The sequence below is a fragment of the Gracilinanus agilis genome, chromosome 6 (assembly GCF_016433145.1).
Source record: "Gracilinanus agilis isolate LMUSP501 chromosome 6, AgileGrace, whole genome shotgun sequence".
Taxonomy (NCBI): domain Eukaryota; kingdom Metazoa; phylum Chordata; class Mammalia; order Didelphimorphia; family Didelphidae; genus Gracilinanus; species Gracilinanus agilis.
The window spans coordinates 19,394,827-19,420,010 of NC_058135.1; the positions used below are offsets into that span (position 1 = coordinate 19,394,827).

At 40.2% G+C, this 25,184-nt stretch overlaps 1 protein-coding gene across 2 annotated transcripts in view; it reads right to left on the reverse strand.

Moving 5' to 3' along the window:
- Window positions 1–916: 916 nt before the first annotated feature.
- The window catches only part of COQ2 (coenzyme Q2, polyprenyltransferase), a 41,831-nt gene continuing 17,563 nt past the window's right edge, over window positions 917–25,184 (reverse strand). For both annotated transcript variants that reach the window (XM_044680455.1, XM_044680454.1), the window contains exons 4-7: window positions 21,424–21,509; window positions 13,322–13,455; window positions 6,331–6,519; window positions 917–1,447 (exon numbers count right to left, since the gene is read on the reverse strand). In XM_044680455.1, coding sequence (XP_044536390.1) covers window positions 1,283–1,447; window positions 6,331–6,519; window positions 13,322–13,455; window positions 21,424–21,509 — 574 coding nt within the window. In that variant the 3' untranslated portion in view covers window positions 917–1,282. The remainder of the gene's footprint in view (window positions 1,448–6,330; window positions 6,520–13,321; window positions 13,456–21,423; window positions 21,510–25,184) is intronic.

The window sequence follows — 25,184 nt, forward strand, 5'->3', positions numbered from 1 at the left end:
CCACGGGCATTCTAATATGGAATGCAGAGAAAGGTTTGAGATGAGAGAGAGGACTTGGCAGTTGGCAGGAGTAACCTTGGAGGAGTGTGGAGGCGTTACCCAGCCAGCTGAGCCTCTGCAGCCTGTGGATTTGGGGATTTGAAGAAGATAGGAGTGAACATCGAGCAAAACCGCCTAGGCTGAGTGAAAGTCACTATACTGCTGTTGGTGGACAATAAGCAGATAGTCTTTTACTCCCTAGAGCCTTATTGGATTTATTTGCCGAACAAGGATTTGGTTCCTGTGTCTTGTCTACATCTAGGATAAGCCTGGACCAGTGGTGTGAGAATCCCAATCTCCCAGCCCTTCTCCAGCCTCAGCCAGGGCTGCCTGTCTGTTAGTGTAGTAGGGAAAACCAGCTGAACATCCAACATTCTATATGGCAGTTGGCACCTTTCCTTAGAGTAAGAAAACCCTTCACCCCTTTCCCCTTCTTTAACAAACATTAAACTTGTTTTTATAAATCTTCCTGTTGTTCTCCTTTAGACCAAAGAACCCACAATGAGTATTTATCATCTCTGGCTAGTTTGGTGTGGCAGTTAAACTGCTGTCAGTTACCCCAGCTAACTGTATTTCTCCTTCCCTATCCATTCCCCAAATCCCCTGAGTGTTTTATCTAGTTTATCCATTCATTCCTTGTGGGGTTTGGGTGTGTACCCTACTGTGTTTATTCCCTGTTTGGCTCCAGTCTACCCACTTGCCTTTAATAGAATCAATTCTTAGAACCGATTTCAAGATGGAAGGTAAGGGTTTTTAAAAAATATGAGAAGACTTACATTTATAGGCATTTTTAGAGTTATTCATAAAGATGAAAACAAAATAACTTTCTGAATTAAATTTTGTCAGTGAACTGCGGTCAAAATTAATGACACAGAGCTTATCATAGCAGCTTTTATTTGAATTTTCTTTAAAAATAGTACATTTCTCAAAATACATTCCTCTTGGATAAGATACTCATCACAGTTCTAAAAAGGTGCTAAAGCTTTTATGATTCCAATCATTTTTAAAGGAGAATTCTCATGCTTAGGACAAAATGTTCATCTAAAAATCCAAGGCTACACCCAGCTTCAAAAGAGGAGAACCTGAGTTGGGGTGAATTTTGCTGGTGACATTGTTTAACCTGGGAAATGCTACCTTGAATATTCATGTCAATCATTCTTATTTTAACAGACTATGCAAACTAGTTTTCTGGTAACAGAAGAGAAAGATTGTAACTCAGATGGAAAAGTTCCTAGACTCTGGGTTAACTTCCTACGTTGTTGTCTCCATGTTCCTTCAATTCCTTTGGTTTCTTTTCTTTCCACAAGTTTCCAAGTATAATCCCTATGAAAAGCACGAATCCTACGGTCCGGTTGGAGGTAAACTTGGCCCAACAATCCTCGGGTTTGTGGATGTCTAGAGTGTAAATCTGTAAAAGCAGAAGACGGCATATTAGGAATACGTGATAGGAGTTGGTCTTTCTTTGTACAAGACTTATCTGGCACCAGTGGGACATCTTTTGTAAAACATTTACTTATTTTTTTTGTGTTCAGTTACACATAGGAACAATTTCTGACATTTTAGGATTCGGACCCTGCCCACTCCCATCAGGACATAGTCGGATACAGGTTATATCAGTGCCTTCGGGCAATACCGGTTTCCATCCTGCTCATGTTATGACAGAAGACACTTATCCTACATAGAGTAAAGAGCCCATGGAGAAGATAGAGAGGAAGAGCGCATGCTCTGATCTGGCCTCGACGCCAACATTTCTCCTTTGGCCGTGGACAGCGTTTTCATCCCGAGTCCCTCGCGGTTATTTGGGAGCCTGGGCGAACGGCACATCTTCATTGTGAATCAGGAAACTGCAAGAAGGAGTAACCCTGGACTATCTGGACCAGTGTAACGTCCGGCAGCGACTGGCCAGACCCTCTCCGAAGCTCCATTTTAAGGAGGCCGCCTGGGCCACTCCGGTCTCCTTGCCTCTCCACCAGAGCTGTAGCTACAATGTCCCGGAGCCCGGACCCTGCCTGCCTCATAGCTCTGAGCTCCCGCGGCCAGCTGGCCTTCCTCTCTTCTAATAACGGTGCGCCCCCCCCCCCCCCGGGCGGGGCCTGACCTTGGGCAGGTGGCCCCAGCCCTAGGGCTCAGCGCATGCTCAGAGCTTGCTGCCAGACAGACACTTCTGGACGGGAGCTACCTTGTTTTGGAGAAGTTTGGAGGTTCCTGATAAACTGAAAAACATCCTAAGAAGATATAACTTTACCTGCTGCGTTTTAACAACTTGCGCTAAAGGTTTTGTCTGGAAAATCTTGTCTGTGGGCTCTGAGGTTTTCCCTCAGGGTTCAGACTCACTTTGGGCGGACTTAGCCAATTTGAGTCCACTTTTAGCAGATTGGAGACAACTTCTAAGAAAGATAACCAGATCAACCACTGAGGGTTATAGCCAGGTAGAGCAGTGAGGATTTTGTGGGAATAGCTAGAACAGGGAACAGGCACTTGAAGAACAGAAGACTTTCCCATGCAGGAAATTCAGATTCTGTGGTTTGGAGAGCTAGTTTCCCTTAGTGTCAGGGCCACCTCGTTTAATCCTCAGTCTTTACCTCAATCTATAAATAAAAATAGTTAATGTTTTTCATACAACATAGTTTCGAAGACTTCTTTGCGCACTGTTCCAGAGAAGGGAATAGTTTCCTAGGTAGGTGTCATCATCAATCCACCTTAGTCCTTCTCTTAATATCAATATATCGATTTTTTTTTTTAGCTGAACACTTTTCATTCCTTTAACCGATCTTCATGCCTCCATTTTATCCTTGTCCCCATTTTCTGGATACGTTCCAGTCAATGGCTCTCTTTAAAGGTGGTGTCAGTAAGTGAACAATAACCTCCCTAGATCTAAGTTTTTCTTCTGTAAAATGAGGCTGCTAGACTGGATTGCCACTGTGGTTCTTCTGGCTCTTGATAGAGGATACTACACTGCAACATTATAAGAATTTAGTGGAGCGGATCAAGCCTTCCTTGAGAAGGACACTACACTTAGCAAAGAATAATGCTAGAATGAGATCCAGGGACTTCACACACATCTTAGAAGCCTGAAATGAGAAATCGACAATCCAATTCTATATTCTTAGACCTTCCTCATAAATGATACTTACTCAGATAGATACTTGCTATGAAATACACTCATCTAATAATACATTGGGCTGTTTTAATTTTGCCATGACACAGGGGTCTGTTCCCTATAACTAGAAAATCATTTTTCCCAAGGCTGATGGAATGAAATCAGGCCTTCTAGCAATGAGAATTATTAGGCAGAATGTGCATGGTTGCCAGATGTAGATTGCTAAGTAATTAATGTCTCTTCAGGAGTTTCTTCTTGAAAGGGAAGACCTCTCTCTCCTGTACTTTGAGAGGATTCTAGATCTGGTGGTGGTGGTGGTGGTGGTGGTGGTGATGGCAATGGTTGGGCAGGGTCAGAAAGTTTTTAGGAAGGAAAGAATGACAATCCATGGAGGTGACAATCTAAGATGACTGGAACTTATGACAATAGTGTTGTTACATATAGGAAGGTATCTTCTGAAACTAGAGGTCTTCTCAGAGACAATAAATTCACTCCAAAGGATTAGAAAAGAAGAAACTCTCAGTTGAAAGAGATTCACTTATATAGAAGGTATATGAATCTAGAAGGAAATTCCATTGAGTGGTATGCCCTCTGATTACATCTCAAGGGATATGACAAGTTCAAATTGAATACTTCCTCAGACACTGAGGAAATATATTTGATACTGACTCTAACTTTGAATGTATTGGCTACCCTGCTCCCCTGGAGAAAAAAAAATCAATACTGTTAACCTAAATGTCCATGGGAACATTTCTTTTTTCCTAATACTGGAGAGTGTCAGAATTTTATCTTAAAGTCTTTCTCCCTTTAAAAAAAATTTTTTTTTTTTAAAAACCCTTACCTTCCGTCTTGGATTCAATACTGTGTATTGGCTCCAAGGCAGAAGAGTGGTAAGGGTAGGCAATGGGGGTCAAGTGACTTGCCCAGGGTCACACAGCTGGGAAGTGTCTGAGGCCAGATTTGGACTTAGGACCTCCCAGCTGCCCCCCCAATTTTTTTTTTAAACTCTTACCTTCTGTCTCAGAATCAATACTTGAAGATGGGATTAATCTCCCCTGCCCACTTTTAGATTTAATCACTAGAATCATATATACTCACATTTCCTTAAGTGAGGGGAGGTCTGTAACCCACATGCTAAAATGGGTGACAACTCAAAAATGACTGGTTGCCCTCTGGGCAGTCCTAATAAAATTCTAAAACTAACTGTGACTGGTCCCCATAAAGTGGAAGGAAGGCACAGGAAGTGATGCAAAGAAGAGTCTTTCTTTAAAAGTAGTTTCAACTTCCTATGATCAGCTCTTTCTCCTTCAAAATTGGCACTGGAGGAGCTCTGGCATGGGACCTCGAACTGTTTCTGGTAAGACTGCTTTTGGATTTTCCCTTTGGACTACCACATGGGTGAGTAGAAAAAGCTGACCTTCCTTTCCTGACTTCTGGAGAGATTAACCAGATAGGTCTGCCTTTCTCTCTCTCTCTCTCTCTCTCTCTCTCTCTCTCTGAGGCTGCATGGGTGATACCTAATTTACCTCTGGGCCCTCCCAGCCAGAGCAAAGCCAGGCACTGGAGCAGATATCTAGCTTATTAAGCTAGATTTCTTGCTCTACTCCCTTTCTCATTTCTCTACTTTCACTCTTTCCCCCTATTTTATAAATAAATATTGCTAAAAAGTCATTTGACTTGAGATATATTCATTTTGGTGACCACATCCTCATATATTTAGTCCAAACTTAAATTTTAACCCATACATTACTGTGTATTGGTTCCAAGGCAGAACAGCAGTAAGGGCTAGGCAATGGGGGTTAAATGACTTACCCAGGGTCACACATTTAGGAAGTGTCTGAGGCCAGATTTGAACTCAGGATCTTACATCTCTTGGCCTGGCTTTCTATCCACTGAGCTATCTAGCTGCTCCCAATTTAGTTGTCTTTAAAGGATGCTTCTCCAGATTTTATTTCCTTAGATTGACAAATGACCTTTTGCAAACTGAGTAAACTAAAAATACAATTCAGTCTAATTGTCAGTCTTTTTAAGTAAAGAAAACAATGAGGATTATAAAATACTATAGTTAACTTTGTGATGACTCATTCATTTGGCTTACTCATTTTATAGAGGCTACTTGACTGACAATATAGAAAAGCCTGCCCTGGAATGAATGCTGGAATTCTCAATGGTTAGCCTGTATTGCAGCATATTTACAGTAATTCCATGGCATATGGCCTTGGTCAATTATTGTCTCAAATAAGAGTTGGCCCTCAATTTGTTTAAATGACTACCATTAGTCTTTTTTAGCAATTCTGTTTGACAGTTGGGAACAACTTCCTTTCCTGGAGTGACTCAAAATCATGACATATAAAGATGAAATGAAGAATATGGGAGTGTTTTATGTAGAAAAAATAAAACTTGCAATATGTGAAAACAAGCAATATGTGCAGAAAAAAACTGCAATATCTAGCAGAGGGATTAGACATTCAACTTGGCTCCATAAAGCAGTACAGAGCAGGCTCAGTGGGTGAAATAAAGTGGATTGCACCAAAAGGTGGTAAGTTCCCCATCGTGAAGGTGTTCAAGCAGAAGATGGAGGATCATTTCTTAGGGAAGAAGGGCTCATACTTTAGGTGAAGGCTGGACTAAGCCTCCAAATTTCCTTCAAACTCTAAGAATATAGGACTTTATAATAATTTTTAAAAAATAACTCTTATCTTCCACCTTAGAATCAATACTATGTATTGGTTCCAAGACAGAAGGGTAAGGGTTAGGCGATGGGGGTTAAGTGACTTGCCCAGGGTCACAACTAGGAAATGTCTGAAGCCAGATGTGAATCTAGGACCTCCCATCTCTAGGTCTGGCTCTCAACCCATTGAGCTACCTAGCTGCCCCCTACTTTATAACAATCTTACAAGAGTTAATCTTTCCTATATGCATTCTGGAAAAACTGGAGAATGTTATCACAGGACAATGTCATACCTAGATGCTAACAGTGTTTCTAATAGAGACTAATAGGGTCTTTAAACCTATTAGTTAGTCTATTCATTAGCTATAATGACTCTGATGTTAAGTGGAGGAGGTAAGTATGCATGTTCAGAGCACAATGGGCTTATTAAGGAGCTGTCTAATCTTAACATAATTGCAACAAAGAGGAAATTCTAATTGGTACCATGAAAGGGAAGAAATGAGAGGGATGAATGACTAACCTGGTGAGCCAAATGAGCCCCTATGGCAGCCACAGCAGCATAGTAAGGGATGGTCTGGTCACAGTTTAGTCCAGCCAGAGTCAGGCCACTCAACATGACAATGCTGAAGCCGCTTAGCCACTGCTTGGTGTCTTCCTTGAAACGTAGAGCAGTGGATTTGAGACCAATCAGGGCATCATCTCTCTTGTCCTGGCAAAAAGAAATTTTGTTTTAAGTGATGTGTTGGTGATTTGCAAACTAAGAAGGAAAAAATTAACTTGGTAAAAGGGCTTCCGAGGGTTGAAGTAACAGCATTACAAGTATGAATTTTCATTGCCTAATTTTCCAGATTTCAGAGGTCTGGTCAGGATTGAATGAGAGACTTAAAGGTCAGTTGGGATCATGGCAATGAGCTTCACACAACCCTACATATCACCTTTTCTTTTATCATAATCTCATTAAACTTCTACATTTCTGTCTAAAAGGCAATCCAGCCTGCCCTAGGGACAGGTTAGAGGGTCATCAGACTCTCCTATCAACTCACCAACACTGAGCAGTAAATGCTTCTCTAAATGTATGTGTATGTGAGAAGTGAGCATTATTTCCACACCACTCCAAGATGAAAGCAATACCTGAGGAACATCCATTTATTCCAGTGGAACCAATGAAGGATTTGAGTTACAGCTGGCTGGATCTTGGATGAATAGTAGAGAGAGAGAGCACCAAAGTTACTAAGTCCCCCTGGATACCTCCCAATGAAGGATGTGCCCCTCCAGGGCTGCAGAGCCTCCTCTGTGCCAATATAAGCATCAGTTTCCATGTGAGAGGAGACTTTCATAGCAATGGGATTCTAGGTCTGTCATTCTTGCTCATGTAGAGAATAAGGTCTGCTTTTGACATCCCTTTTTAAGGTTTAAAAGTGCTAACTGGCCAGGACACCCAACTTCATGGTCAGTCTTTTCTCAGTACTAATTGGCTGGGGCATCCTGCCTGAAGTTCATGTTTGAGCTATAACACAATTTATCTTTGACTTTCTCTGTGACATTGTTCAGATTTCCCCACCTGATGTGTGTTGTTCAAGGCTGGGCCAACTTGGGCAAATCCAGTACTTCAGGCTCAGGATTGGAATGAAATGAGATCCTTGTGGATGATATAGCTTTTAATGAGAGGAACAACTTATTTAGTAATAGCATGGGAAGGATATTTGACAAGGGCAGATTCAACTGGGCTCAGTTCTCCTCACAAATGCCATGGTGGTGTGCCTGGTAAAAAGGATATACCAACCCAGGGCGTGTCAACTCCTTAGGTGGGGTTTTTCCTGCCTTAGGCAGATGAGAAAGTTGTGGCATGTTCACATCTTAGTCTTAAACCTTACTCTGAATTCAAGGTGTAGTTTCCTGGATTGATTAAATCTCAAGAACATTTCATGTGGCCTTTTTAGGGAAAAGACTAGCCTACAAGGAGTAGAGGTTGGTTCCTCCTACATATATATATATATATATATATATATATATATTCTCCAAATATCAACCTATCTGCACAGTCTTTTTTTTTTTTAATTTAAAAAGTATATTTCAATTAGCTCTCAGGTTTTACCAGTTCTCTCTTTCTGGAGGTGGATAGCACTTTTTATTTTATTAAAAAAAAAAATATATATATATATATATATTTTTTTAATCAGTTACTTGTACTAACATATTTCCATACAAGTCTTCCTAAGTTATATGATCAAACTTATCTCCTTCCTTTTCCCTTCCTGGTGCTGGCAGGTGATCGATCTGGGTTATATATGTATTATCACTGCACAGACATTTTAAAGTAATATCTACAGATTACCCTGTTAGTAGATGACTGAAACTTCTTATAATGCTAATACCAGGGAACAGTGCCAATGTCTTCCTTATAGTCTGTGTTACATAATGCTTAGAAGAACATGTAATTTTTGTGTTTTGAGGGTTTGATTTGACTCAGAGTAGGTCTAAATTATATGGTAATAATAAACAACTTTGTCATAATTGACTCTATTGTATACAGTAGTACTTGAAATCTGAGACATTTGTCCAATGACTGAATGGGTATGCTACTAGAAGAAATGAATTATCTCAATCTTTGTTTATATTCTTGTTATTTATATTCTTGTAATATTTATATTCTTGTTATAAACTAAACTAGAAGAAGGGAGTTTTAGCCAAATGGAAGAATGGTTATACATAAAGAAAAGGGTTGATGAGGTTGGTGTTATCAGGCGCCCAAGAGCAAAAAGAACCATTATTTCATGGGATTTTTAGGCATCTTAAGTACTTGCAAAAAACCCCCCAAAAAACAACAAAACACTTTGAATATAATTCTAGCTTATGCACCAACATGTCACATGGGCTAGAGAAGTAGAGGAAATTCTCTGAAGAATTCAATGAAGACACTCCAAATTATATTAACATACTTTAATAATTGGTGAGAATATGGGAAGGTAGTAAGAAAGATAATGGAAAATAAGAGCAAGCAAGGGACTCTGGAAAGAAGTGGGTTCAAATCCTGCTAGAGATACATGGAGTAAGTGACTTAACCTCCAAGGGACTCAGTTTTCTCATCTATAAAATGGGATGGTAGTGATAGCTTCCAAAGTCTTTTCCAGTTCTAAATCTGTGATCCTTTGCTTAGGAACAAGGAAGAAGAGAGGCCAACATATAGTTGACTACACAGAAGCCTCATGCCTCATGAATACTTTCCTGGAAAAAAAGAACCACGGCAATACCTGAACAGCATCACAAAAAAATGAAAGTGATTATTAATGAACATGAAATGATTGGGGCAGCTGGGTAGCTCAGTGGATTGAGAGTCAGGCCTAGAGATGGGAGGTCCTAGATTCAAATCCGGCCTCAGACACTTCCCAGCTGTGTGACCCTGGGCAGGTCACTTGACCCCCATTGCCCACCCTTACCACTCTTCCACCTAAGAGCCAATACACAGAAGTTAAGGGTTAAAAAATTAAAAAAAAAAATGAAATGATTGATGTAGAAGTCATTCTTGAATTAGCTTAGACTATTGAGTCACTAAAGATCCAAATTACGTGGGGACAGCTGGGTGGCTCAGAATCATGCTTAGAGACAAGAGGTTCTAGGTTCATGTCTGGCCTCGGACACTTCTTAGCTGTGTGACCCTGGGAAAGTCACTTAACCCCCATTGCCTAGCCCTTATTGCTCTTCTACCTTAGAACCAATATACAGTTTTGATTCTAAGACAGAAGGTAAGGGTTTAAAAAAAAAAAGATCAAAATTACTACAAAGCTAGGAGAATAAAAATTTCCCCCAAAAGACATGCTATTAAAATTACTTTGTCTTGACCAATTTAAAGTTACTAATGATGAAAAATGAGATATGGATCGAAGATGGACAAAGACACAGATTATGGTAACTTCATATATCAGTCAAACTGCTAAAATTCAATGGCTTCAGCAAGTCACTAAACATTCAACATACTTGGCATAGGTAACCCTGGGTTAGAACAAAAACTCATTTGTAGCGCATAATTGAGAAAGAGTGAAATATGGCCTCACAAACAAGAGAAGCAGGGCAGGGTAAACCTAGTTTAATGATGGTTTGCCAATAGACCTGACCCAGCAAAGCCATCTTGGGGACACTAAAAGTGGAAATGGCAGGGAGACAGGGTCATTTTTCACTCTTGTGGTGCCAAATATGCTTGAGTTAGAAATGCTCTCAAAAGCTGGAAAAGTATCTGGGTGAGATCATGGGTACATGGAAGGGGCCTGTGTTGAAGGTGACACAATTGTGAGGGCTCTGAGTGAATGACTGAGGGGTATCAGAAAGATGGGAGAATACCAAAGGCATGGGGAAAAAAATGAGACTTTATTAATTTAGAAAATAAAAAGGACTGCTGAGAAAATCAACCTTTAGTGATTTTATGCATGTTTTTTCATATTTACACAAAGTATTGTAAGAATAATCTATACCCACATTGGAGGCATCCCCAGGGAGGGTATTAGAAGCAGGTAGATGGATGGAAACATGTGCTGGGTCTGAACTCTGTAAGATCTGAGTTCAAATGAAGCTTCAGTTGCTTAATAGCTATGCTATGCTGGACCAAAAAACAGCAACAACAAAAAACTTTGTCTGCCTCAGTTTCCTCATCTGTAAAATGAGGATGATAGCACTTCTCTCCGAGGGCTGTTGTGAGGATCAAATGAAATTAGAAATATAAAGTGCTTTGCAAGCTTTAAAGTAATATGTAAATGCTAGCTATTATTATTATTATTATTAATGTTAATTTTAATAATAAACAGATACACTTAAAAAAAAACCCTTACCTTCTGTCTTAGAATCTATACTAAGTATCAATTCCAAGGCAAAAGAGTGCTAAGGGCTAACTTGCCCAGGGTCATACAAGTAAGTGTCCAAGGTCATATTTGAACCCAGGAACCAGCCACCTAGCTGCCCCAACAGATATATTGTTATAAATGATATTCCACAAGAGATCACATCTTCACATAGGGGAGCGATGGGAAACCTTTTAATGACCACGTGCCATGCCCCACCTCCCCAGAAACCACATGCCCTGCCCTGCCCCCTCCAGACTGAGTGCCCAGCTTTGCCCCTTCTCTGCCTTACCCTACACAGGGGAGGGAGGAAGTGATCCTATTGGGTTGTTGGGCAGAGGGGTAGGGGATGTGAAAAAATGTTGTCAGGTGTGGTAGAGAGGGGGAAGGGTCCTCTGTCTTTCTAGTAATGAACTCTGGCAGGGGACAATGGTACGCATGTCCACAGAGAGCATCGTGTGCCCTTTTTGGCATGTGTGCCATAGGTTCATCATCACAGAGGCAGGATGTTTGTTAATTCTTTTTTAAAATGCATTTGGTTTGTTAGAGCCAAATGGTATTTCAAAGGTTCTCGTCCAAGAAGATGGCTCTTACCATATATCAATTATTCAAGATTCCTTGAAAGACATGAGTCAAAGCATGGCAGCCTTTGGACCATTAGTGTCAGGAAAAACATAAAATAAGGAGATGTAAGTGAGTCAAGGTCCTCTGCCAGAGCTGTGAAGGTCAGATTACCAATATGGATGAGGTCCTCCAGGGGATCCTAAATTAATAAAGTCACACCAAGACCCAGGACATTGTAAAGCCACCAATTTCCACTGCTCTTCTCTATTTCTGACCCGTACTTCATGGTCTCTCATGGGAATGAGCTGTGGCTAGCCCTCTCTCAGGGAAGTCAGCTCACATCCTTCAGAAATGCTTAATGCTCCCCTTAATGCTCAGGGGTCCTTCTTTCCTTCCTCCTGTACTTGGTATTCTTTTACCTTCCCACCCCCTGACCTGGTCAGGCTTCACTGCTGCCTCCTCTGATTAATCCTACTTCTTGGTTTTAGGATGTAGATATCTTCCTCAGGGTACACAGATATTCACACGAAGGCATGGTATAGAAGGCGAGAGAGTAAAGTTAGGCTAGAAAACTAAAGATTAAGGATAACAACATCTCCTAAGGTTTGAGTGTGAAATTTCTCTTTTGATTTTAGTTCAATCCCATACACATGAATTAAATACCTATAGTGTACAAGGTAGCAATGTGAAGTGCTGAGGGTACAAGATCATTTCTGACTGGGAGAAGCCTCCATTCTCGTACAACTTGCACTCAGATGAGACAAGCATTGGGAGGACAGTTAGAAAACAAACATCTGGGGGAATCTGAGAAGGCTTCATGGGTGAAGAGGAGCTGAGGAGTACAAAGGGGAGCAGGCAGCTGGAGTTGGAATGGACCCAGAAGAAGCCCAGAGGAATGTTGCCCGTTCGGAATGTGAAAAGGGGGGGGCACAAAGGAGGAGGAGTTTTCTCAACTTCACTCCTGACTGGCGTGGGACCCAGGAGGGTTGGTCTTTTGGTTGGGAGGTTTGATTTTGGGGTGGATCCTGAGTGATTCTGGTTCCTCTGTACTTATATTAGTGACTATTTGGGAGATCACAAATACCTACATCAATTTCTACTATCTTCATTTACCAACACAGAAGACATTGAACAGCAATTCTCCAATTGGGCCGGAGAGCCTGAACTCCTAGGGAAGCAGGCTTGAATGGGGCGGGGGGGGGGGGGGGGGGGTCTCTTCCCTGATCCTGCTTGAATCAATTTATCCTGTTACTTCCCTCTTATATTAGTTATAAATATTTGATAGGAGATTGTAGGAGGAGGAGAGAGTGAGCTACTGTGACCAAGCCTCAGAAGAAGTCTAGAGCTGCTCTCCTGGGGAGAAGACATAGTTGAGAGTGAAGTTCATCCTTTCCCTTCTTCCTTGATTCCTCTATACCTTTTCCCCTGTACCCTGAAATTAAGTTATCCTTTAATAAACCCCTGTCAGTTTGATATAGGGAACCTCTTTGAGTTCATTCTCTCATAGGCCTTCTGAGTATGGGGGTGAAGTGTTAGCTATACTGGTCCACTGAATGCTAACAAGGGGGAGGGGGAGTCTAGATATACCCCCCCCCACTACCATCAATACTGTGGTACAGAGAGGGGGGCAGAAGAATTCTGCAGGCCTGCAAAACTCTTATGCCCCACTCTCTGAACCACAATACTCACCCTCATACAGGAGGGAGGAAGGAGTGCTCTCCAGGCAGAGGGGACAGGCTACATGAATGCTGGGGTAAGAGATGGGCTGTTGGACTTGGACAACAGCTAGGCGAGTTCTGTTGGACTGGAATATGGATATGATGAAAGGCAATAATGTGAAATGAGGTGAAAGGACAAAGGTTGGAGGCTAATTGTGGAGAGTCTTTGAATATCAGGCTGAGAATTTTGTATTTTTCATAGAGTCAACCAGGAAACACTGAAAAATTTTGAACTGGGTTGGGGATGGTTAATCCAGGAAGTGGCCAGAGTACATGAGTCACATTTGAGCAGTAACACTAAAATAAGAGCTACTATCTGCAAGTCCACAAAGTTAAATACAACAAATTTCTGGGAGGGACAGAAAAAAGCCAATGATTAGATTTGAAGATAATACTTTACCTGATGGGCATAGATAGTGTCATATATCAAGGTCCACATAACTCCAGAGAGATAAAGGGGCAGGCAGACAGACACATCACAGGAACCCTTGATAGCAGACCATCCAAGTAATGCTCCCCAATTGAAGGTTAGTCCTTTGAGTGATAAAAGATAAGAAAGGAAGAGGGAAAAAAACCACAGAATTGATTTCAGAATTCAAGGGCCAGGCTAATTACAAATATATAGGGTTATGATTTACATATTTAAATCCACTCTTGAGACAATGGCATTTCCCCAACCTTTTGCCAAAAGGGCAGGAATATATATTTCCATTATTTTTTTTAATTAGAAAGAGGAAACAGTATATATATTTATAATTAGCTTAAAGCCAGAGAAGAGGAGTTTTGGTTATAGACTTCAGCAAAATGACCAAAATGACCTGAGACCAAGGCTCAGGACTGGGACACAGATTTAAAAAACAACATCAACCCAATAATCCGTCATCACACAATCCAGGCCATAATTCAAAGCATAATCACATAAACAAAGATGTCAGTGCAAGCTGGGCTATTTCTCTTGTTTGATTAGTGAACTGCAAAACAGTCCAATTCCCACTGAGGTAGGTGCCTTCCAACTCAGGACCCTGACCAGCACCATCATAGGTAAAGTGACTGTCCCACTTGCTGGCAGAAGATTCTATAGAGGAGTGATAGTATAACAAGGAGAGGGAATGCTCTTTTCATACATGTGCCCTTGTGAGCCTTTGTCTGGTAAACAAATTAAGTCTCAATCCCCAAGTGGGGCCTGAAAGCCTAATGTCTATGAAAGTGTATGAAGAGCAACAGCCAGGTGATGAAGCTCATCAGATAACTGAATTATGTCCTTATGCTTCTGGATGCTAAAAAGAAATTAAATCATATCTCTCAAGAGGAGACAAAGAGGAAAGTGCCCAAGGGAAGGACATAGAAGTAACAAGAGATCAGTAGCAAAGTGAAGCCAGGTGGATGACCTTGGCACATCTCACATTCACATCTCAAGTTCTGTCTTGCAAATTTGTAATTTGACAAAGAAATTAGAAGAGAGAGCCACTGTGGTCCTTCAATCAAGTATGGAGGATAAGGAGGACTTACTGTGATCTTCAATAATGCACTTTTATGGAGGAAGCTAGGTGGCTCAGTGGATTGAAAGTCAGGCCTGTAGGTCCCAGGTTCAAATCTGGGGTCAGACACTTCCTAGCTGTGTGACCCTGGGCAAGTCACTTAACAAATTCTAAGATAGAAGGTAAGGGTTTAAATAAAAAAATGTGCTTTGCACTGGTTTCTGCTAGTACTATGAATCACACACACACACACACACACACACACACACATACAAAGCACAAGGAGATATTAGTCCTTGATGACAAAAATAGAAGGGCTCAAGGAAGGTCACTCTACTATCCAGGGCATGAGAGAAAACAAAGTGTTCCTCGGAAGAATGGAAGAAATATTTCAAGGAGAAAATAATAAAAAAGGTTGTAAATAAATCAGAAGAGAATTTTTGCCTGTATCAAAAGGTCAAAGGGTGAAAGAACATGTCCCAAAGAAGTAGGAGGACCATGTGTGAAAGAGTTCTTTACTCTATTGTCTATCCTGAGATAACACTAACTTAAATAACTCACTAGATTATGAAGACAAGATTAACTCTCCTTTGTCAACCTTTTGATTGAACCAACACAAGCTTGAACTAGGTGGAGCTCATAAACCACTTAGTGAATTCACACCTTCAGAAACTCAATCAGCCAGGATGAGCATTCACCTCTCCAGAAGGTGAGAAGTCAATCCCACAGATACTGCCTCATGAGCAGTGCTACGCAATTTGGAAATGGTGACTGGCCCCTGTGAAGAGGGGCAGGGACAAGAAGTCACCATAAAAGCAAGCCTCAAATTCCCTTAAAGGGAGATTGTTTTTGAAAAGATAGTCTGAAGAGATTTTCTTCTGGAGATAGTCTTCTGACTGGGGAGAGTCTTTAAGGGAGATTTGCTGGAGACTGCAGCTTAGATCATGTGCTCGAAGCTCAGCTTTAATTTAGACTCTGACTCCTGGACTACTTCTTTGGGTGAGTGAAAGGCTGACTTCTTTCCTGGTTTCCTAAGAGACTAGCTTCCATTTTTGAGGAGGCCGAGTGGTTACTCACTACCAGTCTTCCTGGTTGAGAATTAATTAATCGCTGCCTGGATTAAGCAGACCCAGAGTAAACATTTAGGTTGATAGGATAGATAACCTCTCTAAACTCTTCACATTTCTCTACTTTATTGTTTCCTCTCCATTTTGTAAATATTTATAATTAAATTTCTGACTTGAGGTATAATGAATATTGGCGACCACATAATTTCAAAAAATTATTGTCCAACCATTAATTTTTTACACATGGAACATTTGAGTTCTATAACAGGCTTAATCTTCCTGCAGAGGAAAGCAGATTCTTGTTCTCCAAAGAATAATGATACAAATTCTCAGGTGTCATCAGACAGGGCATCATCCAATAACAGTCAAAGGAAGAAAAGACTTGCTATTGAAGGAGATACTGAAATAACTAGTAATCAGTCAGATATAAACAGTGAGGCTGGTCAGGCTTCCCAAAAGAAAGTATCCAGGATGTGAGGGAAAGTCTCTAAGTAACTGTAAATAAAGCAATTAGTAAATATTTATTAAGGGCCTTCTCTGGGTCAGGAACCACTCTAGGCCCTAGGGACACAAGTACAGTAAATGAACCCTGAACTCACAAATCAGTGCTCACTTCTAGGGAAACAAATGATACCCCTATAGGAACCTAATGCTAAAGATTATGAAGTCCTCTGCAAAAAGCAGAAGATCTTGTGGATACAGACACTGTTTTCAATCACCAATATAAACTAAATCCATGGAACTCAGAAGAGAAAGGTATATGTGGGAAAAGAAAAGCAGACAAAGAACTCTGGTTTCTAAGGATGAGGTTGGTTTTAAACATAGGAATGCTGAACTCCTGGCCAGGGATGGAGCACACCTAAAAAGGGCTCTGAATCATGCTATGCAGGTGCCATGTGGCACAGACTGTCAATGTCAGCTGTTCTGATAGTCTTTTTGCTTACTTCTCATTTGTTATTGGGTCCAGGAAATCTCTAGGATATAAAAAAGAAAAGGCATAGATATCACTTAAGTGAAAAGCCACTTGTTTGAATTCTTGAAGATCTAATCAAGAGGTACTTAAACTTTAAAAAGAACTTTATTTTCCATGGATAAAAGATCTTAGTGTAAAGAATCATACTATAAATTATGTGATTAAATTGATTAAATTTATGCCATTGATCCATACATCTCACTATTAGGTGGACACCTCAAAGAAGTTAAAGACAAAGTTCTCATAGAGGCCGAGATATTTTTAATTTTTTTTGGCGGTAGCAAAAACTGGGAAGAAAATGAGGACTGGTTGAACAATTATGTGTGTATGAATGTAATAGAATATTACTTGTATGATAAGAAACAATTAATATGAGGAACTTAGAGAAATATGCTAAGACTTGTATGAAATAATGCCTAGTAGGTAAGCAGCACCAAGAAAACAGTATGCACAATTATGACAATAATGTCAAAAAAAAAACAACACTAAGGCAGCTGAGCTCTGAATCTAAAGTTAAAAGCTGACTGTGATAATAGCTCGCATTAATATAGCATTTATGGTTCATAAAGTGCTTTTCTTAAAAAAGTCTTCTGTCAGCAGTATCAAAAGTATTAACCCCTACTTTACAGTAAACTGAGGTTTAGAAATAAAATGACTTGTTTGTGATCATGAGTAATAAATGATGAGGTTGCAATTTGAATTCCTAAATTCAAATTCAGGGCTTTTTCCACTCTAATACACAGCTTCTCGTTCTGATGGAAAATAACCAGCCATGTCAGAGCTATGGTTTTCTCTGGGAGAGCAGAGGAAATAAAATGGTATGAAAACTAAATTAAATGAATACTCTCTAGTTCTTAATTTCCATAGAGTTTATTAATATTTACTTGATATTGAGAGCATTGAGATAGAGGAGATTATCCTTATTCTAATCTTGCCACATGAGCTCTCCTCTCATGGTTCTCTATCTCAGCCACTATCCTTTCACCTCACTACCACATCCAAGGGAATCTGCCCACTTCCTTGTCTTGAACCTTTTAACCTCCCCCTTCTCTTTCAAGTCAAACTCAACCATCTCTGGATCAAGTATGTAGGTCACAGTCTCATGACTCACGGCTAGAGCACTCTCAAGTGATGTAGTGCATGCAGTGCAGAAATGCAGGTAGGATGACCCCAGTGTGTGATTTTGGGGGGGAAGAGGTTCCTGTTACACAATGGAAAGATGTGGAGAATATCTTATATACTGTATTCATATAGAATTCTCCAAGGAATGCTCTAAATTTATAAGACTTAAAGACACAAACACACTCCCTGTATCTAATGTTCCCTAAAGTGTTTTGGATCCTGGCAGTATCTCTTTGGAAGTTTTATTTTCTTAGATGGTAGCCTAAGTAGCAAACAGGGACAGGCTATCAAAGAAGGAATTCTTGTATGGGCTCTCTTGGGTTTACCTTTAGGGCAGGGGTCAGCAATGTATGGCTCTTGAGCCATAGCTGGCTCTTTTGAGGGCCAGATAGGGCTCTTTCTGCAGGAGCCATAAAGTCCATTTTTTTTCAGGCGCTGTTACAGGAGCGGCACTGTGAGCACTGTACGGCTCTCATGAAATGACATTTTAAAAAATGTGGCTTTTATGGCTCTCACGGCCAAAAAGGTTGCCGACCCCTGCTTTAGGGGTTCAGACATGCATACTTCAATTAGACTATACAATGGCAAATGGCAAGTTCTACCTGGGAATACTGGGTAATGGTTGTACTAATTTCTCTATTCTGTAAGGTAGCTACCTTAAGGCAGAAATATAAGGCATCTGTTGAAGGTAGTGAGGTCAAATCTGTAATATTTTTCAGTACAATCCAATGTTTTGAATTTTTAAATAATTCAATTTTAAAATTTGGGCCCCATAGTGGAAAGAGTGCCAGACCTGGAGTCAGGAAGACCTAGGTTCAAATCTGGCCTCAGATACTTCCTAGCTCAATGAACCTGGTCACTTAAAATCAACTGCCTAGTCCTTCCCCTTCTGTCTTAAAGACTGTTATTAGGATAGAAGGTAAGGATTTTTTTAAAAACCTGAGTGTACCTTAATCAGGGGTTTTAAATTTGGGAGTCCATAAACTTGCTGACTTTTAATTTTTATGCTTTGATAACTATGATTCAATGTAATTGGTTTCTTTTGTAATACAAAATGCATTTTAATTTATGCATGTGAAAATATTATTCTGAGAAGTCCATAGGTTTCATCAGACTGCCAAAGGGGCTCATGAGGAAAAAAAAAATTAAGAACCTCTGGTCTAGGGTATTTGAAATTACTTAACAAATTTGATAAATCACTTACAAAAAAACCAAAAAACCCTTACTTTCTGTGGGAAGGGAATTCCCCTTCCCATTATGTTGCTTTGTTTGACATCACCAACCAGGGACTTGAGATATGCAAGTATAGCGAAACCCTCAGAGAAAGGAAGTTGAAACCAAGGAGACCAGAAACTGATCCCACAGGCACTGTCTTCCTAGGTGGTACCAGGCAAATTAAGGAACTACAACTGGTTCCAGAGATGTGACGTGGGATAGCTAGTGGGTGGAGAAAATGGCTTATAAGGCAAGACCATGGCACTGCTCGCTCTCTCACTCTCTCACTCTCTTCTGGCTAGAGCTTGGAACCTGGAGGAACCCCTGTTGGTGGATAGCTTCAATCCATCAAACAGCAAATAGGGTAGTAAGATAAGCTACTCTCTACTTCTTTCCTACATTTCCCTCTTTACTATCACTACTTTGATGTAATAAAGCTACTAAAGATTCTAGCAGCTTCATGATTTAATTTTAACTATTATACTTCTGTCTTAGAGTAAATACTAAGTATTGGCTCTAAGGCAGAAGAGTGGTAAGAGTGAGGCAATGGGGGTAAAGTTACTTGCAGAGTCCAACCTCCTAGCCAGCCACACCAAGATTCTCCTGCTCTGGCTAAGCTTGGCAGAGCAGCTCTCAGAATTCCAAGAGGCTGAGGGTAACAGTTGCCCCCCAAAATTAAAAAAACTCCTGTGGTCCTAGGGTAGCTGGCCTCGCCAAATGTAATGTGTAAGTATCCTAGAGGGATATCAGATGTTACAACCTACCTAGGAACTCCTCAGGGCCAATTAAGCATCAAACCCTTTGTTTATGGGAACAAAGTTTATTTAACAAAAGGAATAAAAGTAACTGGATAGGTATGACCCCAACTCTCTTCACACTACCTCCACCCAACTTCTACATTCCCTGGTTAAGGGAAGCCTTCTGTTTCTTCTCTGGGCCTTACCTAATCCTCCCTATGCTATCTAAAACCCTTTCCCAAGCTATCTGACTTAACCTAAACTTCCTACCAATAATTAATAGAGAAAGAAAGGGGAGAAATCCCTGAGTTTGGCTGCTGTACTAAGTAACCAAAGTTACAGATAGAAAGCTTTGGATTACCTTAACCAATAGGAATTCTGGCAGCTGGACCACTGGCAGATGAAAACTAGACTCAGTGAAACTGGTTTTCTCCAAGTAAATCCTCTACCTGGATTCCAAGGATTTCTCCACAAAATCCTGACCTTCCAGGGAGAATCCCTTAGAGCAAAACCATCCTTCAGCTTGCAATTGCAGGAAGAGAGACAAAACCTACCTCCAGCTTGGTCAAAATCCAAGAAGGAAATGAAGTTCAGTTATTTTCAGTTGTAGACCCACAATTCTTTTCTTACCCAGAATCCTTTCCTAAGGCTTATCTCAAAATTCCCTTCTTTCAACTAACCCTAGAAAACCAGACCATCCCTAACTATATTCCTACAGTATCTGAGGCTATATTTAATACCAGGTCCTCTCAACTCCAGTCCTGGTTTTCTATCCACTGAGCCACCTACATGCCCTTTAAATCACTCTTTAAAAACAAAAACTATGTTTAAAAGCACTTTGCCTTTAGTTTGGAGCAATTTGCTCACCTTTGGATCCATTATAAATTGTTATATGAATGTAATGGAATATTGAGAAAACCTGATGCAAGGGAAAGAGGTTATCAGTAAGTTATCAGTATGACCCCAGGTGACTTTTGTAAGTTACTCAATTCAGTTACTCTAGGACTCTGTTTCTTCATTTGTAAAATGAATGGATAGAACTAGATGGCCCCTGAGCTCTCTTCTAGCTTTTAAGATTTAATTAAAAAGGATATTAGATCTTATGAATCTTTAAGAAATGGCAAAAATGAGAAGACTTCTATGAACAGTTGCAGAGAAAAATAAGAAGGACTGGGAAAGCAATTTACAGAGGGACCACCATGATTTAAAAGAAAGTAACTTTGAGAATCTCCAGAACTCAAGTCATGAATTCAGAAGACTGATGATGAGGCATGTGAACCAAGACTTACGAAGCAGGGAAAGGACTAGAAGTGCAGAATGAGACATGCATTTAAGACATGACCACTGAGTTGTTTGTCTCTACCACTCCTACTCTTTATTTATTTATTTTAAACCCTTACCTTCCATCTTAGGATCAATACTGTATATCACTTCCAAGGCAGACGAGTGGTAAGGGCTAGGCAGTGGGGGTTGGGGAGGGGTGGTGGTAAAGTAACTTGCTCAGAGTCCCCAGCTAGGAAGTATCTGAGGCCAAATTTGAACCCAGGACCTCACATCTAGAGACTGGCTTTCAATCCCTTCAGCTCCCCACTACTTCTACTCTTTATGAGGAAAGTCTTCCATTTGTAGGGGATGGTGGTGAGTTATAACAGGTTGTGCTAGAGAGAAGGAAGGAAGAAGAGAAGGAAAGTGAGAGGAAGAAAAGAGAAAGATGAAAAGGAGTAAAGAGAAGAGAGGAAAAAGGAAACCAAAGGAAAGGAGAAAGAAGGAAGAAAGAGAAGAAAAAAATGGAAAGAGAAGGAAGGACAGAAAGAAGGAAAGAGAAAGGAAAGGGAGGGAAGGAAGAAGGAAAAAGCAATCAATGAAAGATTTTTTAAAGGCAATAGGAAATATGGTAATTTCAAGCTCACCCAAGGCTAGCTGTGGCCAATAAGTAATTCTTTTCATCAGAGGATAAATGACCACCAGGGACAATGAAGCAGCTCCCAGTGCTATACTGAAATGAAGGAAAAATTAAATATGCATTATCTGATACAATTTCTTAGAAACTGATAAATACTATAGTGAACTTAAAAGTAGTAACAATAGCAGTAATGAGATAATCTAGAAAAATTTCCTTTCTAAATCTGATATTTTCAAGCATGTGAAATACTCTTCCTAGTTCTGAGTTTTCCCAGGGCACTGAAGGTAATAGAAGATGCTACTAGAGTTTGAAAACTGAGACACCTTGGTTGAACAGAATCCAAATTCAAGTTTATGATAAATTGAGAGATCTGGAAAAAAGAATCAGAATGAAGATATCTCTTAAGGTATCTGGTAATGAAGTCGTTAGAGACCTGGGTCTGGATTTGGGAAGACAAATTCAAATCCTGCTTCAGCCTCTTTTTTGCCGAGTAAGCCTAGGCAAGTCGCCTAACTTGTCTTCCTCAGTTTCCTTGACTAAAATGGAGATAATAATACACTTACCTCTTAAGGCTGTTGTAAGGCTCAAATGAGGTGATATTTATAAAGCATTTAGCATAGAGCCTGGCACACAGTAGGCATTATATAAATATTAGCTATTGTTATCACATTATGGTAAGGGGTCTTTGGTGGGGTCCATAGATAACTTAGAAGTTCATGGATAGATTTCAGGGAGTCTTCTGATCTTGGATGGGGAAAAAAATGACATCTTTTAACTTTTGGTTTCCTCTATCATCCTCTGTTGTTTTTTTTTTAATTTTTCAACCTTTAAAGATCTGATTCTGAGAAGTTTATACATGGGCTTGTTATTAGCCTACTAAAGAGATCCCCAAACAGAAAAGCTAAAATCAGAGAGATTTAGGGGGAATTTAGTGACCTAGGAAGTACTTTACATTATGTTTTCATTTTGTTGATGAATATTTTGCAGGGCATATGAGTCATAAGGGATGTCTTCTTTTTAGAAAACCACAAAAATGATTCTTTTGGTTTTACTCTCTTTTTTTCCCATTGTCGAAAGCAAGTAGCTTTCTCATTCATGTAAAGAGATTGAGTCAAGAGATCTAAGTTATGTCTCAGCAGTTGGCCCTTAACAAAAAGACTAGTGGACAAGTCACTAAAACTTCTCTAAGCTTCAGTTTCAATTAGCCTATCAGAAAAAAAAGGCAATAATTTCTTCTTCTGTCTATTTTTCCGATATAGTTACTATAAAAGAAATAAAAGGTTTAAAAGTATCAAGTCCCTAGAAGGGCAGGTACTTTTGTATTAAAAATGGTTTGGAAAGACTAATATAGAGAAAAGAAAGCAGAATCAGGATAATCAAGCAAATTAAAACAACATTCAAACATCTGAAATCAGAATGAATGTGTGAACTACTCATGGTACCAGAGGATAATTTTTTTTTCTTCTCAGAGGAAGCAGGCTATGGATACAGAATGTTGCAAATGCTGTGAGATGAGTTTGCATATCAGTGCACTTTACTCAATTGATGTTGCTTCTTATGACTGTGTGGTAGGGGGGCATCTAGGTGGCTCACTGGATTAAGAGTCAGTCCTAGAGGTGGAAGGTCCTGGGTCCAAATCTGGCCTCAAACACGTCCTAGCCGAGTGATCCTGGCCAAGTGAGGAAATGGATTTCTAACACAGACTGCCATGGAATGCAGGAGGCAGAGTGAGGGGGCTAAAGGTCATTTGGAAGAACTCTAACAGCTTTGGGGGGGGGAGTCTGATCTTGAACTGGAGTGAAGGAAGGAGCTTGAAGAGATCACTGAAGATCAAGAAATATCCCATTTGCTGCATTTCCCAACCGATAAAGAGAAACCAACGACCCTGAAGACCCTCCTATTGATCCTGAACTGAAAGCTGATCTGTGTAAAACTGAGCAGCTGCCAGTCACCTCGAAGGGCTCTCTAGGAGAGGGGCTGAGCAAATCCTGAAGGCTTGCCTCTGTTGTGTCAGCTAACTCTTAGAAAACTACATAGGTTAGCTAGAACACAACTACCAGCAGATAGAAAGTGCTCAGGTGTTTCCTTGGCCGTCAGTGGAGGAGTTGAGAGACTTTGACTTTGGGTCAACTCCCACAGTGAGGGAACTCCTAATCCCCTTTCCCACAAATCCCTTTCTTTGATACCCCTTTCAAATAAATCTTCGTTAAACTAGAAACGACGTAGTCAGAAAAATTGTGGATAGGACTGAGGGAGGTTTAGTGGGTGAAAGGGTTATAAGGAGAGGAAACTCTATTCAGGCTCAGCCAAGCCCTGAGCCGATCGCCATTGTTTCCTCTCTGACAGGACTCTGTATTAGAAGGGACATCTTGGGTGACTAAGCTAGGCAAAGCCTTAGTAAACCATCAACTCATAACCCAGTGGTGATCTCAGTCTGAAACAGATTTCTGTATCGTTTAGCCGCAAGGCTATTCTTAGCAGTGACAGAGAGAGACATTAACAACCAGAGTAGACATTTATTCCATCTTCTCAAGGTTTCCTCTACCTTTTAACACAAGTCACTTAACACCCATTGCTTAGCCTTTACTGCTCTTCTGCCTTGGAACTAATACACAGTACCGATTCTAGGATGGAAGGTGAGGGTTTAAAAAAGAAAAAGGGTTCAAATCTGGCCTCAGACACTTCCTAGCTGTGTAACCCTAAGCAGGTCATTTAGCCCTCTTTGCCTAGTCCTTGCCCTTCTGCCTTAAGAGTTGTTACTAACACAGAAAGTAAGAGTAATGTTCGTTTATATGGGGTGGTGAGTTAAGTCTATTTAAAATTCTAAGACAAGAAGTTACTAAAGCGTTATTCTTTCTTGAAATTATGAGACTGTTCATTTTAAATGGGATAATCTATAAAATACTGAAGAGATATGAACACTAGAAATATCATAGGACAATGTAATTTATGTTTATAGATGGAAATGAGAATTAAATTATTAACCACAAGAGCAAGGTGTGATTATCTGCAAAGACAATGCTGAGTCTGAACCCAAAAAAAAAATAAGAGAGATGCAAAAGGACAGAGTCCAGAACTCTTATCAGCTAAGTTTGAAATACAGAAATAATGGATATTGTAGTTGTTGTTGAGACATAATCCTGGCTGAGAAAACAAACATACTGGAAGTAGGGAATCAGAAAAGTTCCCCAGAAGATTGATTAGTTTGTTAAGATGCCATGCCCAGTCAAGTAAGCATGAATTAACTGAGCTTAGCAGCTAAAGTATCTGTTTAACACAAAAGTTTTTTGTTAATCAAGGAACTTTTATGGACGGTCATTACTACAGAAAGAAGGATGACAAAAATGTACATTTCCAAATTTTTGAGTTTCCCCAAGCACATGGGTTTTCCTCACAAAGGATAAAGGTAACCATAAAAGACACACTTTTATTTTTTTTTTTTAAATAACCCTTACCTTCCGTCTTGGAGTCAATACTGTGTATTGACTCCAAGGCAGAAGAGTGGTAAGGGTAGGCAATGGGAGTCAAGTGACTTGCCCAGGGTCACACAGCTAGGAAGGGTCTGAGGCCGGATTTGAACCTAGGACCTCCCTTCTCTAGGCCTGGCTCTCCATCCACTGAGCTACCCAGCTGCCCCCTTAAAAGAGACACTTTTAATGACATAAAATTTAAAAATCTTTTGCAAGAACAAAGTCAAAGTAACCTGAATAAAAAGAAAAGTTATCAAATGGGAAATATTTTTATGTAGGGAATGGATACATATATATG